The sequence below is a fragment of the Lactuca serriola genome, chromosome 6 (genome assembly GCF_051521515.1).
Source record: "Lactuca serriola cultivar US96UC23 chromosome 6, Lser_US96UC23_V15, whole genome shotgun sequence".
In the NCBI taxonomy this organism is placed as follows: domain Eukaryota; kingdom Viridiplantae; phylum Streptophyta; class Magnoliopsida; order Asterales; family Asteraceae; genus Lactuca; species Lactuca serriola.
In genome coordinates this window covers 72,215,735-72,232,547 of record NC_136413.1, presented here as the reverse complement: position 1 = coordinate 72,232,547, position 16,813 = coordinate 72,215,735, and the positions used below count along the sequence as shown (strand labels likewise).

The following is a 16,813-nucleotide window of genomic DNA, read 5'->3' as shown; positions in this document are numbered from 1 at the left end:
GTCATTACCATAGGATCATTGCATATAAGTTTAAAATATAACAAATTATAGCGAATGGCAAGAATTTGGTATTCCTACATTTATAATAAGGATTTGGGATCGTGAAATGAGTGTCATTGAAATGCTTTCATTTGATTTGTTTCACAAAGAAAGGACCATAGGCAAACATAGTGTACATGCTTGGAGCATGGCATAACTATTGTTTTAATTCAAGTATTAAGTTGATTAATCGAAACATTATACAATGAATAATGTGTAATCAATATGGTGATTAAATAAAAGGTGTTTTATTTATATTCAGAAGTTCTGAGACCATATTGGATTCAATTATTCTTGTGTTTCACTTTGCATGTTTTGACTTCACGAATAACTAGGTTATTCAAACTATCCACAGTCAATCATACTTTGGAAGTAGGTATTGAGGCAAGACTGTCATGAATCTGACTGTAGATTGTCTAGGTGTTTTAGACATAGCACATGTTTGTTGCAGTGTTCATGAGTACGCCTGGAATAAGATTCGAGTATTGGATTAAACCCACGCTCATCTGAATCACTTCATGGATTTTATCACGAGTGATTGTGAGACGATAATATCTTATATTCTTAAAACAGAGACATGTGAGTTGTAGCTTACAAATCGGTTGCGCATTGATAATGCGTAAACGCACCAGTAACTTGGTGTTATAAAATGCATTGTTGTGTATGATTTGATGAGTAAATATAGCTAGCATATGACTCAAATTTTATACATTCCTTTTACCCTTAGAGGGAGAAAAGCGATATATATGGGGCCCCTCCATGATTTAGTGATGACAACCCTAAATGTTTGGCCAAGCCTGGACTAATTTTATTTGTTCAATTAGTCGGTCATTATAAATCGGAAATTGGGAAACAACGCATGAACAGAGACATTTATTATAATCCATGTCTCAGTTCATACGATATCTAAAATGGAGGAATATATGATCCCTTATCTAATGGACGCATCATTGACTATGTCAGAGTTCGACAACAGCTTTTAAGAGCTATGATTGCTAGTCGGGTTGTGGAGTCGTACTTGCAATAATAGTTATTATACTTATCCAAGTGGGAGACTGTTGTATTAGGTGTCTAAGCCCATAACTATAATTGGTATGTACTTGACCCTAGAGTAGCATGGTCCATTTGGGTTGCCTTCACCAAAGCAATTTGATAGGATGGACTTTTGAGAAAAAGTTATTTGTGATTTATTAATATATTATAAGTTCTAATATATTAATATGAAATCATATTATTTAATTAGTATTGATCAAGAGTTAATTTGGAATTAATTTAGAGATCAAAAGAGACTAATTAAATATACGGGGACTGATTAAGTAAATCAATAATTCTTATAGTGTGGGCCAATGATCTATGGTTATTTAGGATGGGCTAAACCAATATGATAGTCCAAGAATAGTCCATGGAGGCTTTATCCATGGAGCCTAAGTAATATGAAGGGTCATGTGAATTAGGGTTTGCATGGATGTAACCCTAGACTTTGTCACACAATAAAAGGAACCCATAGTCACAAAAATCAGCCTCATGCATTCTATAAGAGTGATGAACAATTTTGTGTTCTAAGTAGCCTCTCTCTCAAGTCCTCCTTTGTTCATGGTGTTTGTGAACCATTTGAGGCATCACATTTGAGGTGCTAAGTTCTTAAAGACCAAAACTACAAGCTACAACAAAGAAGTAATTCTATAACTCATTTATATGTTGTTTATGTCAATTGTATGCTACTTGTAGGCTTCATGCTTTGGAAACAATATTGCATGTATAATTAGAGAAAACATAGATCCAAAGCATTTAGGGTTGTATGTGCACCATAGGATATTGTAGTATACTAAAACCCAACAGTTATACACAAAATATGGTCACATAGACTGTCAAATAATGATTCTATCCTAAGTCCACAACCAAACAAGGAACAAGAAATAAGGCTAAACCAATCATTTTAGGGCTATATGATCCTAATCGTATACAACTTTTAAAGCATACACTTAGCAATTAGCTGAGTCGGTATCAATTCCAAGCAATACATAGCATCTAATTCCATTAGACTATAAGACATCATAGAAATCAGGTAATCATATCATACGATTCTTGAAGATATGCTTAGCCCTAGTCTAGCATGCAATTCATATATCAAGAATTCTATCATATCACATAGACATGAGTATGTTGGGAATCACTTACTTGAGCTCGATTGATTGCACGCATCACACCCCTTTTTACTTAGTAGAAATCTTTTTAGAATTTAAAACTTTCTTTTAAAAAAAGATTATCATTTCCTCAGTTTGAGTTCTAACACACCCGAGAGTGTGCCCGAATCCCTCAAACATGGCTCTTAGGCACCTAAGAGTATGCCTGAATCCCTCAAACCTGGCTCTGATACCAACTTGTAACAACCCAAAATTTATAAGTAAAAAATTCATTTTTAAATTCATCAATCCAAACATAACATATCCTGAAATAATCCTAAATACAAAGTATCACGAAATATCATAGTACAAATATCAAAAGTGTGGAAATCATGAGGGGAGGATATTATGCCATCACGCCGGGCCCTTCCCTTTTGAACCAAAAGTACTAAAAACCATAAACACAAACTGTAAGCATAAGGCTTGGTGAATTCTTCAAAGTAACACATACTAGTAATACAACTGGGCCTAGCCCTGGGGTATATTCAAACCAATACACAAATATAGGCCTAGCCCTGAGGTCCAACCCTAGGGTCTCTTCCAACCTATCATATACTCATGGGCCCAGCCATGGGGTCTATTTCAACCCGATCATATAAACATGTAAGAGTCACATAATAACTAATAATATATACAACAAAATGGTGGGCTGACTTTGGTGCCTTCAATCCACAGGAACACCGAAAAGACTCACCTCTGACGGAAGATAACTGAATCCCACACTCGAATTGCTGCTAACACAACTCCTCACACTAAACATATCCCAATAACAACCCTAACTAATAATTAGGGTATAACCCAAGAATAATGGCCCAAAACATAATTTACCCTATCAAGGGCAAAAGACCATTTGTGCTTCCACATATAGCCCAACAACCAAAGCCTAAAACTCCCGCGTGACCTAAGGCCCAAAATGGCCCCAAAAAGTTTCCTGAGTGTGCGCCTTGTTACGCTCAACATAGAACTTGATCACGAAAGACTGACGGGGTTGCAACCCAGTACTCCCAGTGTACACTAGGTGATGCCCAACATACTCATATACACACTTAGGGTTTTGAAATAGAGGCTTAAAGAGGTGGAGACTGGAGTTAAGAAAGGGTTTGAGGTCATAATGTTCTTTAAATAATGTCCAAAACCTAAAAATTATGATTTGCCATCTGCAGCAGTACGCCCAGCATAGGCAAGGAAATCTGTGATCATCTATTAAACACATACACCCGACGTACCTATCTCGTATGCCCAACGTATAGACCAAATTTGCAAAATTTAAGGAAATGAGCCACAAATGAAAAATACTTGGGATACTGGTGTTACAACATCATATTTTGTTTTTATGTGAATTTTAGTTATGTTAAAGCATTATACTATAAAAAGGGGTCATTTGATAAATTTTGAACATAATGAACAATTTTAATCAAAAGTGGCTATTATGTAAATTCTTCACAAAAGTGATATTTTTATTATTATTTGTTAACATATTTCATAATACTTATAAAAAAGACTCTTCTGAAAAACAAAGTAATTTATCTTTAGCCTTTTATAAAAAAATCATTTAATTTAATTTTGAATGTGTATATATTGTTGATTTTCTAAAAAACCATGAAAATATGATTATAAAGTTACATAACAATTTTTTTTAAATAGCAAATCTAACATACTTCTAAACAACTCTTTAAATTTACTTATATCTACGACGAGACTTGAACCATCAACCACAAAGAGAAAAGACAACACCAAATACCGCTGGACTAAAAACCCTTTGGTACCTTATATAACTTAAAAAATGATTTCACCTATTTATTGAAACAATCATTATAAAATAAAGTTACATAACACTTACATAAATCTTTTACATAATAGTTTTTTGAAAATAATTAATTAATAGTTATATTTTTAACTAATAAAATTCGTTTAATTTATAACAGTAGTGGTTCCTACTTGTGATAACCTATTCCACAAAAAATATATTGAGAAAATAAACTAATCTCTCGATTTTATGTAACTTAATTTTGCCCGGAATTTGACCGTGGAGAAAACCATAACCATTGTATGATCCATACAAATATTAAAACTTTATGAAGCCGGGTATTACTATTAATCATAGTTTGCAAAAACTATTTTTAAGGATAACTAGATATTTTTTCCGTAAATATATCAATATTTCGCTCTTAGATGTAAAAAGAAAAAATAATAATAAAAATAAAAATAAAAATAAATAAAATAAAATAAAATAAAAAAACCTTAGCTTTTATTTGTAAAACAAAGCATCTTTTAATAAGATTTTACAATACCAACAACTCATAGTGTTGGTAACAGCTATTGCCATATCTTCTTATTAGAAGATGACATTAAATAACACGACCTACTTCCTGTTCTAGGCTCGCTTCTTTAGGCTGACGATAACAAGTTCCACAACATGAATTTATTTGAAATCACAATAAAACGAAAAAAAAACTACGGATTATAACATTATTATCACAAACACCCATCGGACCATAGATCTCGAAAACATTTATTCCGGAAGACGACATACAGAACTAGATGAACTTATTTGAAATGGAAATACAACAAACACTATGGATTATAACCTTATTATCACAAAGACCTATCGGACCATAGATCTCGAAAGCCTTTATTCTGGAAGACGACATACGAAACTAGATGGAGATGCTGTTCGGAACACCTCTTCCGGTCACCCCGGGACCGGAAAATGGTTTAAGAAGCTGGTACGGAACCAACCCAGCTCCACTTCGGTTGCGCAATTTGGGATCGACGTTCCTCGAGTCTATGATTTCTTCCATCTTTTCCAAACTACCACGGAACTCCTCAAAAGCCGCCTTGATAGTTGGCTCCGCCGCCCATGCTGGCTCTATATATCCACCGATATACTCCTCGTCCGGTGAATGACTTGATAGAACATCAAGAAGAGACATGACTTTTATAGCTTGGATTTGGGAAGGGAAACATTTCAACAACGCGTCCTCAGGTCTGTTTATGAACGACTGCCACTCTTCTTCTGTTGGGTCTTCGTTTGGCATCTTGGTTCTTGCCATCGTTGGCCTGTTCGGGAAGTAACCCGCGAAATCATATTGTCCGAAGTTGACAGCTGAATGATGGCCAGAGCCCACCCACATGATCGTTGAAACAATTCTGATCAAATCTTCTTGGGTTTTCAGTTGTGGCCACCATGGTTCGTCTTTCTTGTCTCCGTGTCCAACTGTTCGAATTTCATCCCACCATTGTGTAAGCTCTACATCAGATTCAACAAGATTCGCTTTTGGGTAGTAGTGGTTGACGTAAGAGGTAACCCATTGTTTGATTGCATCCCAAAGGAGTAAACCGTCATTTGCATATGGGTAGTCCTCGATCGTTAGTTTTACACCATGTGGTGAATTTGGATCTTCAACAGCCATGCCCCTATAAGATACAACATAACCAGAGATATTATGTCATGCAAAACCGTTGATTATTTTATGTTAACAGAAAGAGATTGCATGCATGCATAATTAAGGGTACCTGCTAATTAGGTCAGCTGGAAGCGACTCATGATCAAAACGCCATTGTTGATCATATGCGTCAGAGCAAATTTGCATGGAATATTTCCCGGGAGAGAATGTTGACTCTATGATACCACCGGCGTTAATGAGAGCTAGACGCGCTAAAGAGTTGATCTGCATGGTGTATCGGAAATGAGGTAGAAGTAGTCTCCGGATTGGATGCATTTGGCTAAGATGACGGTTGGTAGCAATTATGTAAGGCTCCATCACACAGTGAGTTCTTAGCCTACAATAACAAACAAAAAAAAAAAAAAAAAAAAAAAAAAAAAAAAAAAAAAACATCTGAAATCAAATCATTCATTCCACTACTTCGACTGAACAACACATACACATAAACATGTACATGTAGAATAATAACATTGGATAAACCGGACCTACCAATGGCTAACAAATTGGTGATAAGCAGAATCATGAGAAAGGACATGAGCCTTGGCCATCTTCCATAGCCAAGATCCGGTGGCATCCCAGGTGGGAGTGTAGACATGCTTCCACTGTGGCTTGTCATCGGACGGTGGTCGGGTCAACTCAATAGCTAATGGTCGCAAAGTTCCGGTGGGAGTAAGAAACATTAAAGTTCTTGAACCATAAAGAGTTGTCCCATTAAGCTCTCTTGTTTTGTTGACGTATGGAAGTAGTAGATCATTGTAATCCAACATGAACAGTTTTTTTTCAGCCAAAGCCTACAAAAAACATGATTATTATTATTTCATTAAAAGGACATTAAATTTCCATTTTCTGTTTTGAATTACCTGCTCAAGAGTCATGAAACCTTTGATTTCTTGCTCGACGATCTCCGTGGTGATTGCTGATTCCGGTGGCCCATAAACTTGAGGGTCCAGTTTACTCATCAATGGCCATTCTGTCACCAATTGTATGCTATATGGGTTAAGACCCGCAAGCATTTGTCGACAAAATTCCTCATCACGAAACCAAGAGAACGTGTCATCTACAATTAGAACATCAATCAATATACAAAACCCATAAGCTAAAATAAAAAACGAGATAAAATTAAGATCAAAGCTTACGATCGATGGTTTCAGGGGTCTCGAATTGGATCACAGCGTCTACGGTATCAACAGCGCCTTTGACAAGTCTAGGCAAAATAGTTTTAAGTCCGTTGTCAGGAGGAGGAACATTAACACCTTCATCGTAGAGCATATCTATGGTCCTGAATAAAGGAAACCTTTTGTCTTTGTCAGTAATAATGGCGTCTAAAGCGGGTACAACTGCGTGGAGTACAGAGTACAATGCCCTCGCTCCAAAGTTCGCCTTCTTTATCTCTGAGAAATCTTCATCGCTAGGGACATAGAATGGGAGCAAAGTTCTCGTCTCCGATAAGGGATCTGTATATTGCTTTTGGTATTTAACTGTTCATGTATGCAGGAATTCAATAGTGCTGAAAGAAAATAAGTTCGTACCTTTTGTAGACATTGGCCGACCAGTACGACACCGCCTAGGGTAAGGATGATCGTTGCCGCCCAGCACCGGCCGCGCTAAACTTAAGCTCTGATCAGGATCTCCAAGATCGTTGTAAACATCATAATCGTAAATCCTATCAGAAGATTTACGCTCTCCTTGCCCATTCCCACGAAGAGATTCCATATCCTTCTCTCTCAAAGACTTTAGGCCTTCTGGCGTTTCCGATGGAAGATAAGACTATAATTACAAACGGACTAATGATCAGAACCGAACATCAATGGCTATTAATTGAACAGTGACAGGAGGTAAATTAGTGTGAGATTAACCTTGTCAGTGAAGAAGATTCTCTTCTCGGGGTTATCATGCTTGGAAGCAACCCAAGATTCACAGGTGAAGGTGATATCGTTGTTAAGAACAATCTTCTTGAAGAACATCTTCTTGCTGTATTCATTTTCCACAAGAATAGCTCCGATCTCACCAAAATCCTCAGGGACGTCAAAATCACATTTGTATGTGTAGACGTTAATGTCAAAATCTAGTGCATCGTATCTTGCATACGCCTTCACTGTCTTCTGCTTGCCATTTGCTGTATCAAAATCAACTCCATTTTTTACACCTTATTCTAAATGAAAATGATCTTAAACTTTCATATTTTTCGCATTAAAATTATCGAAAATTATAGATTAGAATATGTAAAAGCTGACAGATTTTTGACTTTGGTGATCGGTTTGAAATTGTGATTAAAAGAATGAAAATAGGAAAATGCATGACTTATCGTCAAGCATCTTTCTAGGATAGTATATATAAATAAATTTTGTAGAATTTTTATCCTTTTAAAATTTCTTTTAATTGCCATTTGGTAAAAATATAACTATAAGAATATATGCAAATTTAAAAATAAAACTGAATATCGTGATATTAATTAATTTTTTTTCATGTATTTGACAAATAGTATTTGATGTAAGTTATAATGTTTATTAATATAAAATGTAAAACGAATATACTATGTCATGAAAATATAGATTAATGCAAGTACTGTCAAATAAGAATTGTTAAGTATTGCACATCTATATGTTAAAGTTTCTCTCTATTTTAGTTTTTTTGGTAGAATTTTAAACTTTACACATCAGATCCGATGTCTCCTACTTCTTTATAAATTAATATGTAAGATATTAACTATTAAAAATAATTATGAGGCAATGAGATAAATGGATTAAGAAAGATAGCCATGACGCGCCTCAAGTAGTACCATGATGAGAGACGTAACATAGCCGTTATGATCAACAACGTTTAAGGCGGATTTGTTAAGCGTGACATCCAAATAACATGTCAAGGCACCTTATCGCGTTATGGTATAAGTTTTTTTCAAAGTGCAAGTTTTTTTCATTTTTTTTATCGGCCCTAAAATAATTGAGTTTTTATTAATTTTTTGATACTAAATATTTGTATAACACCTCTAAAAACTTTATATATTTGATAAAATTCAATAATTATATAATTCATATTTGTTAATTTATATAAAATAGTTATGTCTTGAAAAACGTAAAAGTTTATATTTTAACTTTAACTTTACCATCACGCTCACATCTCACGTTATTTAAAACTTTGATTGAAAAAAAAAAAAAAAAAAAAAAAAAAAAAGAAAGCCTATGTGACTCCATAATCTCTAAATGTTTTAATTTTATTATTAAGTCATTAAAGAACCCAAAGATCAAGTAGATAAGGTTGTATTTACAATCAAGTACATGATTGTTTGAATAATAATTAATTTTGCAATTTTGGTAAATTCCATTTGATCAGTGTCTTTTCAAATTGTTTGGAATGTAAATTTTTTTTTATAATAAAACCTATTTTATATATATATATATATATATATATATATATATATATATATATATATATATATATATATATATATATATATATATATATATATATACACACCAAATTATAAGTATCTTGTTTTGATTTTGAAATCACGCAACATCATTAGGAAGTAAAAAAGTTGGTATACATACGGTCAAGGTCATTGGAAACTAGCTCAAGCAAGAAGGACATCCCTAAAAGATCAGAGATACCATCAACAACGCCACCAATACCTACTCCGTCAATAGCAGAGCTCACGGTTGGTTGGATGGTGATAACACCTTTGACGTTGGTCTTGTTAAGAAACGGAATGTTTATGGCTTTTATTTTGCCAACTGAGGTGGATCGAGTGCGAGTGGCATTGGATTTCTTGGTGGTGGTTGGCTGGCGGAGAATGGCAGGGGAGTAGGCACAGGAAGAGGAATGGGTGGTGTAATCACCGGTGACAAATGGCTTATGCAGTGGAAGTAGTTTGCTAAGAGTGTAAGTCCGGTTGATCTGAGTATTCAACATGTTTTCTTTAGTTTCCTTCTCCACGCTAGTCACTCTTGGTTGTGTGATTTTGAGGTTTGAAGTGTACCTTCTATTTATAGTAAACAACTTGTGCTATTTTTCTGAGATAATCTAGTACAAGAAAAATAAGAGTTTTCTTTCTTTTTATTTTATTTTACTTTATTTAATTTTAAGATAGGTTGATACTATTTATAGAAAAAAACTCGTGCTATTTTCATTAGATGATCTGGTACGAAATGAAACACATGTAAATAAAATATTGAATTTAACATTTGTTTGATAGTAATTATTGTCACCACCCATGTCAAGACCATATAAGTCATAAGAAAAGATGGGTGATTTTTTTATTAAATATATAGGACAATTTGGAAAAAAGTCTTTCAAAAAATAGGTTTGTTTCAATGTGTGCCACCACACCCTAAATCCGGAGGGACATGAAAATCGCATTTGTATGTGTAGATGTCCATGTCAAAATCTATTGCATCATAACTTTCATGTAAAAATTACTATTAGATGTAAGTTACACCCCGTATATTTCATGTATTTTAGATAAAAACTAGATTTTTACCTGCGTTAAAGTGGGAAACGCATAAGTAAAATACAAATGTATATAGATATTGCAGAATAATTGTAGTGGTGTTGATTATGATGGCATGTGCGGAATTAAAAAAGATCTAATGAATCATTATGTAAACTCAAGAACACAATGAAGTAAATAAATCTGTTTTGACTTATATTAGATCTTGAAATAGTATACAAATGGGTCTTGTACAAATTCTCTCTCTAGTCTAACACTTCAAATGATCATTACATAAATGATTGTCACTCACTTTCTATTTATAGGAAAAACAACTCATCACACAATACAAGTAGGTAAAGCACAATCACGAAAAAGTCTCGACGAAATTTCCAATTTGTGAAAAATTTCGACTTTTTGATGAAAGTTGCAAGATTTTCAAAAATCCGGGTAAAAATTGTCAATAACAGAATTCTTTAGGGACCCATTGCGCCAAAAATAGCATAATATGCAAAACACCGCCCCTATTGCGAAATAGGGCATAAAGTGTAAATTCGCACAAACTGTAGGGACCAAAAATGAAATTTTTTCAATTTCTCTGTAACTCCGTTTTTCAAAATTTGGTAATTTATGCTAAACTTTCGAAACTTCAGGTACTACTTTCGAAAGTTCTTCACAATGCTTCAAAATGTCGAAAATTAGGTCCTAATGTCGAATATGTTTACAAACTGTCAAACCATCGAAAGTTACAGGGACCAATTCAAAAATTCAGCATGTTTTCTTCCAAACTGTCGAAATTAGATGCTTCTTTTGAATACGGGTATAAACTGTCAATTCTTCGAAAGTTTAAGGACCAACTTTGAAACGTGTTTTGTTTCTTCCCTAATTCTCTTGTTACGGTCGACACCAATGCCTTTCGCGATCAAAAATTTCCGCTATAAGCGATCAAAAATCTTCGCTATTCCACAAAAAAAAAATCGACTATCGACTTCACATATCACTTGCAAAAGCGAAGCATATCGAATCGTTGACTGACTTCTGGACCATTCAATCTCTTAATCAATACTTCGCTATTACAACTCTTCCAAAATCATCGACATTAATGACAAATACTTCACATATCAACTCAAAAAAACCTTCGCTTTCCCAATTGATACAAACCAACATCAACATCAAAGCAATCTGGACTTATCATCATATCGACACCTTCCCTTCTTGTTCGTCATCAATCATCGACATTAACCAAATCCTTTGCTTTGATTCATTCGCTTTCAAAATCAAATTTGCTTCCCAGTCGATACCAAGCAACCAACAAACAATGACTGCTACAAATTTCGACCAAAGAACCATCGAAATCTATATCGGCTCAAAATCATAAATTTTCCAGACTTCGTTTCATCGTCCCCATTTTGAAATCAAAATCAAAACACAACATCAACCCCATCACTTTGAAATCGATCGACCATGACTTCACTTTTAATCAACAAGGACATTGATTATCCTATCTCGTTTCCAATGTCGACTCCACATAGTTTTCGATTCAACCAAAGCGGATTTAAGTCAAAATCAATCCTTAACCCATTAGTCGCCATACGATTCCAGTTAAATTCAACCTTTCCTTTTCATTCACCAACATCGACATTCAACTGTGCAACCAATCGATTTCAACATATCCTTTATCAATCCAACGAACAAACATCTCTAAGTTCGTGATCCTCAGCTCATTCCCAAATTATCGATTCCAAATACAATCGACATACAAACCAAACTCAACAATCCAAATACTTCAAAATCAAAATCAATGAACCTTAAGAACACAGTGAGTAAATAAATCTGCTTTAGCTCATATTAGATCTTGAAAGAGTATACAAATGGGTCTTGTACAAATTCTCTCTCTAGTCTAACACTCCAAATGATCATTACATAAATGAGTGTCACTCGCTTCCTATTTATAGAAAAGACAACTCATCACACAATACAAGTGGGTAAAGCACGAATACATCCAAGCATGACTTTGCAGCTTAACAATAATTATATAAAAAATCAGCGTTATTGGTCTTATTGAAATGTGTAGAAAATACACCGAAATCGGTAAATATATATAGTCGTTGAAATACCTTTTTGTATACAACATTTTTTTGTTTTATTAGTTGAACGGCCTTACTCGTCACATATAAGTACCTTCAAACCTTTTTTACTTGTGAAACGAGAAACAACTACATATAGTTGACCATACGTGAAAACGAGTCTACGCAAGTATAATCCAACATTTAACAATGTACTTTCAAACTACATTATTATTTTATGGTTATATTGTTGGATATAGTGTCTAAGTCCATAACTATATTTGGTATGTATTTGATCCGACCCGGCATGGTCCATTTGGGTTGCATGGCATCATGCACTTGGATAGACTAAATGAGAGAAATAAGACACTTATGGTTTATTAATATATTATAAGTTCTAATATATTAATAATAAGAATAATAATATTTAGTTAGTATTGATCAATAATTAATTTAGAATTAATTATGTGATCAAAAGAAGGCTAATTAAATATATGGGTTGATTGTGTCAATCATCCATAACTTATATAGTGGGACAAGGCTCCATGGATTATCAAGTTGGGTTAAACCCATAAGATGCTCCATGGGGGTTACATAACCCATGGGTCATGGAAATGAAAGGTCATGACAATTAGGGTTTACATGGTGTAACCCTAATTGTAACATACTATATAAAGAAGCTATTATTCACCATTTTCGGCCACTAGAGTGAATCAAATAGGGCTAGCCGAAAATCCAAGTGTTCTTATTCTCTTAGATTTTATTCCAAGTGTACTTGGTGTTGTGTGAAGCATTTGAGGCATCACACTTGAGGTGCTAGGCTCACAAGGTTTCAAAGGAATCCAAGCTACAAAGAGGTATGTAATTCTTACTAACTATTAGAATAAAAGATCCCCATGTATGCTAGATAGGATTATGAACCTTGGAAAATCATTTTGCATGTATCTCATTCAAACATAGATCCAAGGTTTTTAGGGCTGCATGTACACCATAGGAGTGTTAGAATGCTGAAAACCCAACATATATTGCGAAATAGAACTGTTTATTCCAAAAAATTGCAACTTATTTACGTTCCTTTAAAACGAACCATGTAAAAACCCTACGATATTAAATTTAAAGAAACTTTAACCAATAAATATAAAAACAGTTATGTTTGCTCAATTTATATATTGGTTGTAACTCATTGAAAATGTCAAAAGACAGAATTGACACACAACTTACTTGTTATTATGAGACGGACTAAACAATTTAAACACATGAGGATGTCTTCTTTTATTTTATGATAATGATAAAATAATGAAAAATGAATGCTTACTTCAAGACATTTTGGGACATTTGAGTAAGGTCTGTGGTCTTACCTACTAAGTATTTGTATCTTTTACATATAGCTATTAAATAGTTATTCAATATGAATTAAAAAAACAATATTTCTTGTCATAGAAAGGAATATTTTAAAGGTTATTTTTACTGTACAGAAATGTATACAAATTAGAATAATTATAGTTTAATCCTTTCTGGATTAAATTGTTAATAAAATTCATCCCTTTAATAGTGAATAAAAGAAAATTAAAAGAAACATTTAAAATCCAAAAAAGTCACAATAGGTTCCTGTTAAAATTGATATAACAATGTACTTTAAAAGTACATTCCTAAAAATGGTATAATATAAAGTAATTATATTCGACAATAAGGTCAGAAACAGTAACGAAGTTGAGATAACCAAATAAACAAAAATAATAACAACAACTGATTTGATCCATTTTTAAATTAGAATACCGATTTACCCTTCTGATGAACATTGTGACGAGTTTTGAGCATTCTAACACTCCTATGGTGTACATGAAACCCTAGAAACCTTGGATCTATGTTTTCTCTAATATACATGCAAATTTGATTTTTCCAAGGTTCTCATCCTAACTAGCATGTTATGAGGAACTTGCAATATAAAAACAAGTAGAATACATACCTTTGTGTGTTGCTTGGATTCCTTAAGACTTTGTGAGCCTATCTCCCCAAATGTGATGCCTCAAATGTTTCACACAACACCACAACACTTGGAATAACTTGAGAGAAGAACACTTTGATCACAAAATTGGCTAGCCCTCTTTCTTATAGTCTTCGTGCCGATTTTGCTCCATATGAGGTTCGTTATATAGTGTTTCACATATAGGGTAAACCCTAATGTGCATGGATTTTCATTCCCCCATGATCCATGGGTTTGTAACCTCCATGGAGCATCCATGGAGCACCTGATGGGTCCTAGCCCAATCTAGTGAATCATGGACCTTAAGCCCACTACATAAAAATGAAAGATTTATATAATCAATCCTCATATATTTAATTAGTGCCTTTTGATCATAAAATTAATTCCAAATTAATTCTTGATCAATACTAATTAAACAATAAGATTTCATATTAATATATTAGAATATATTAACAAATCATAAGTGTGCTTATTCTCATTTTTGTCTATCCAAATGTTGAGATGCCATGCAACCCAAATGGACTATGCCAAGTCGGATCAAGTACATACCAAATATAGTTATGGACTTAGACACCTTATCCAAAAGTTTCCTACTTGGATAAGTCTAATAACTATAGTTACAGGTATGACTTCAGGAACCGACCAACAATCATAGCTCTTTTCAAAGTCTCGCGGAACTGAGATGATGATGATGCACCATTTAATATAAGTGATCATATAATCCTCTGTTCTAGACATCAGCCGGACAAATACATGGAACAATGTTGTACTTATTGTCCGGCAGTGTGTTTCCCGATTTTCGATTTGTTTGACATAGAACTAAACTGAACACATCAATTTGGTTCTGGTCGGGCCCGACACATACGTCAAAACAAAATCATCGAGGGGCCCAGATATCGCTTTTAATCCTCCAAGGACTAAAAGGAACAGATAAAATTCGAGTCATATGCTTGTACTAACTACTTGTTGAATCATACATAAAAGCACGTTTTATAACATCAAGTTACTGATGCGTTTTCGTGCAATCAATGCACGCCCAACTCATAATCAACAACTCATATCTCTAGGTTTGAAGACTTATATGATATTACCATCTCAAGATCAATCGAGATAAATTCCATGAAGTGATACAAGTGAGCGTGGGTTGAATCCAATACTAAGAACTTATGAGCACTCATGAATATTGTAGCAACTTTTACTATATCTAACATCTTAGACATCTACAAGCCAACTTCATGACAGTCTTGATTCATATCTACTTCCAACAGACTGTGGAGAGTTTGAATAAATTAATTATTATGGAAGTCAAAACATGCAAATTTTGAAACAATAGTAAACAATTGACACAAGATAGCAAAACTTTCAGCCTGATGCACCTCACATACTGCAAATGCTTAACCCTACACAGTCCCTTCGTGAGGGGATCTGTTGGGTTCTCATCCGATGGTACCCTCTTAACCACGATGAGTCCTTCTTCTATCCGATGTCTAATGAAGTGGTATTTTCTGTCGATGTGCCTGGATCTACCGTGATCCCTTGGTTCCTTAGCGAAGGCAACTGCACCCTCATTATCACATAAAATCTCCATAGGCTCCTTAATAGATGGTACAACTCCAGGGTCTCCAATGAAGTTCTTTAGCCATATTGCCTCCTTTGCTGCCTCGCTTGCTGCTATGCATTCTGATTCGCAAGTTGAATCAGCTATTGTCTCCAGTTTGGAACTTTTCCAAGTAATTGCTCCTTCGTTTAGGGTAAAGACCCAGCCCGATTGAGAGCGGAAATTATCCCTATCAGTCTGGAAGCCAGCATCGCTATACCCTCTACTCTCAAGTCATCACTCCCACTGAGGGTAAGGACCCAGTCCCTAGTCCTTCGCAGGTACTTGAGAATATTCTTCACCACAGTCCAGTGAGCCTTGCTTGGATTCCCTTGATATCTGCTGACCATGCTCAAAGAAAAGGCCACATCATGGCGAGTACAAGTCATAACATACATGATAGAGCCTACAGTGGAAGCATACGATACTTGACTCATCTCAGCTATCTCAGCCACTGTACTCTAGCTCTGAGTCTTACTGGGTTTGGCATTACTCTGGATTGTTAAGTCACATTTCTTGGAATCCTGCATGCTGAACCTTTTCAGCACCTTATCCAAGTAAGTACTTTGACTAAGTCCAATTAGTCTCTTACTCCTTTCTCTTAATATCCTTATTGTAACGCCCGTAGATTTGGGCTAGTCAAATTAGAGGCAATAGGGGTCGAAAAGGACTTTTCGACAAAATATTATTTAGAATAAATAATCTTAACCAAGTTGTAGAGTATGTTACAAGGTTTCCGTACATATAAAGAACACCGAAATCCGAGTTATAACGAAGAAGTTATGACCCGTCGAAGTTTCGCGACAAAACCGACACGATACCAGGAAGCGTAAATAGTGAATTTATGATAGAGCGAGATTTAGCCTTAGCGATCTAGACAAAGGTCGTAGAATGTGTTAAACTAAGAATATCGATAAAAAGAACGCCCGAATCTGACTTCGTATGAAGAAGTTATGATTTTTCGAAGCTTCGGAATAGCAATGTACAGCCCGAAATTCGAATATTAGATCGAGCGGTTTTTAGCCGACATGACCTGAACGAGAATCGAAGATCTCGTTAAGAGTAGCGTAAC

The 16,813-nt window shown here is 34.7% G+C and overlaps 1 protein-coding gene across 1 annotated transcript; it reads right to left on the bottom strand.

The window, feature by feature from the left end:
- Positions 1–4,713: 4,713 nt before the first annotated feature.
- Positions 4,714–9,587, bottom strand: LOC145059036 (lipoxygenase 2, chloroplastic-like). The gene is made up of 8 exons (XM_079006897.1): positions 9,217–9,587; positions 7,525–7,784; positions 7,198–7,435; positions 6,805–7,122; positions 6,529–6,725; positions 6,158–6,459; positions 5,739–6,005; positions 4,714–5,639 (listed from the first exon to the last, which is right to left on the bottom strand). Exons 1-8 carry the CDS (start codon positions 9,575–9,577, stop codon positions 4,880–4,882), a joined length of 2,703 nt encoding a protein of 900 aa, XP_078863023.1. The 5' UTR covers positions 9,578–9,587; the 3' UTR covers positions 4,714–4,879.
- Between the last annotated feature and the right edge of the window lie 7,226 nt (positions 9,588–16,813).

Excerpts from the sequence above, each read along its gene's own strand:
- LOC145059036 (XM_079006897.1), bottom strand. The coding sequence starts at position 9,577 with ATGTTGAATACTCAGATCAACCGGACTTACACTCTTAGCAAACTACTT. Across the intron at positions 6,460-6,528 it reads GTTTCATGACTCTTGAGCAG|GCTTTGGCTGAAAAAAAACT; the intron begins GTAATTCAAAAC and ends TGTTTTTTGTAG. Across the intron at positions 5,640-5,738 it reads CCAGCTGACCTAATTAGCAG|GGGCATGGCTGTTGAAGATC; the intron begins GTACCCTTAATT and ends TGTATCTTATAG.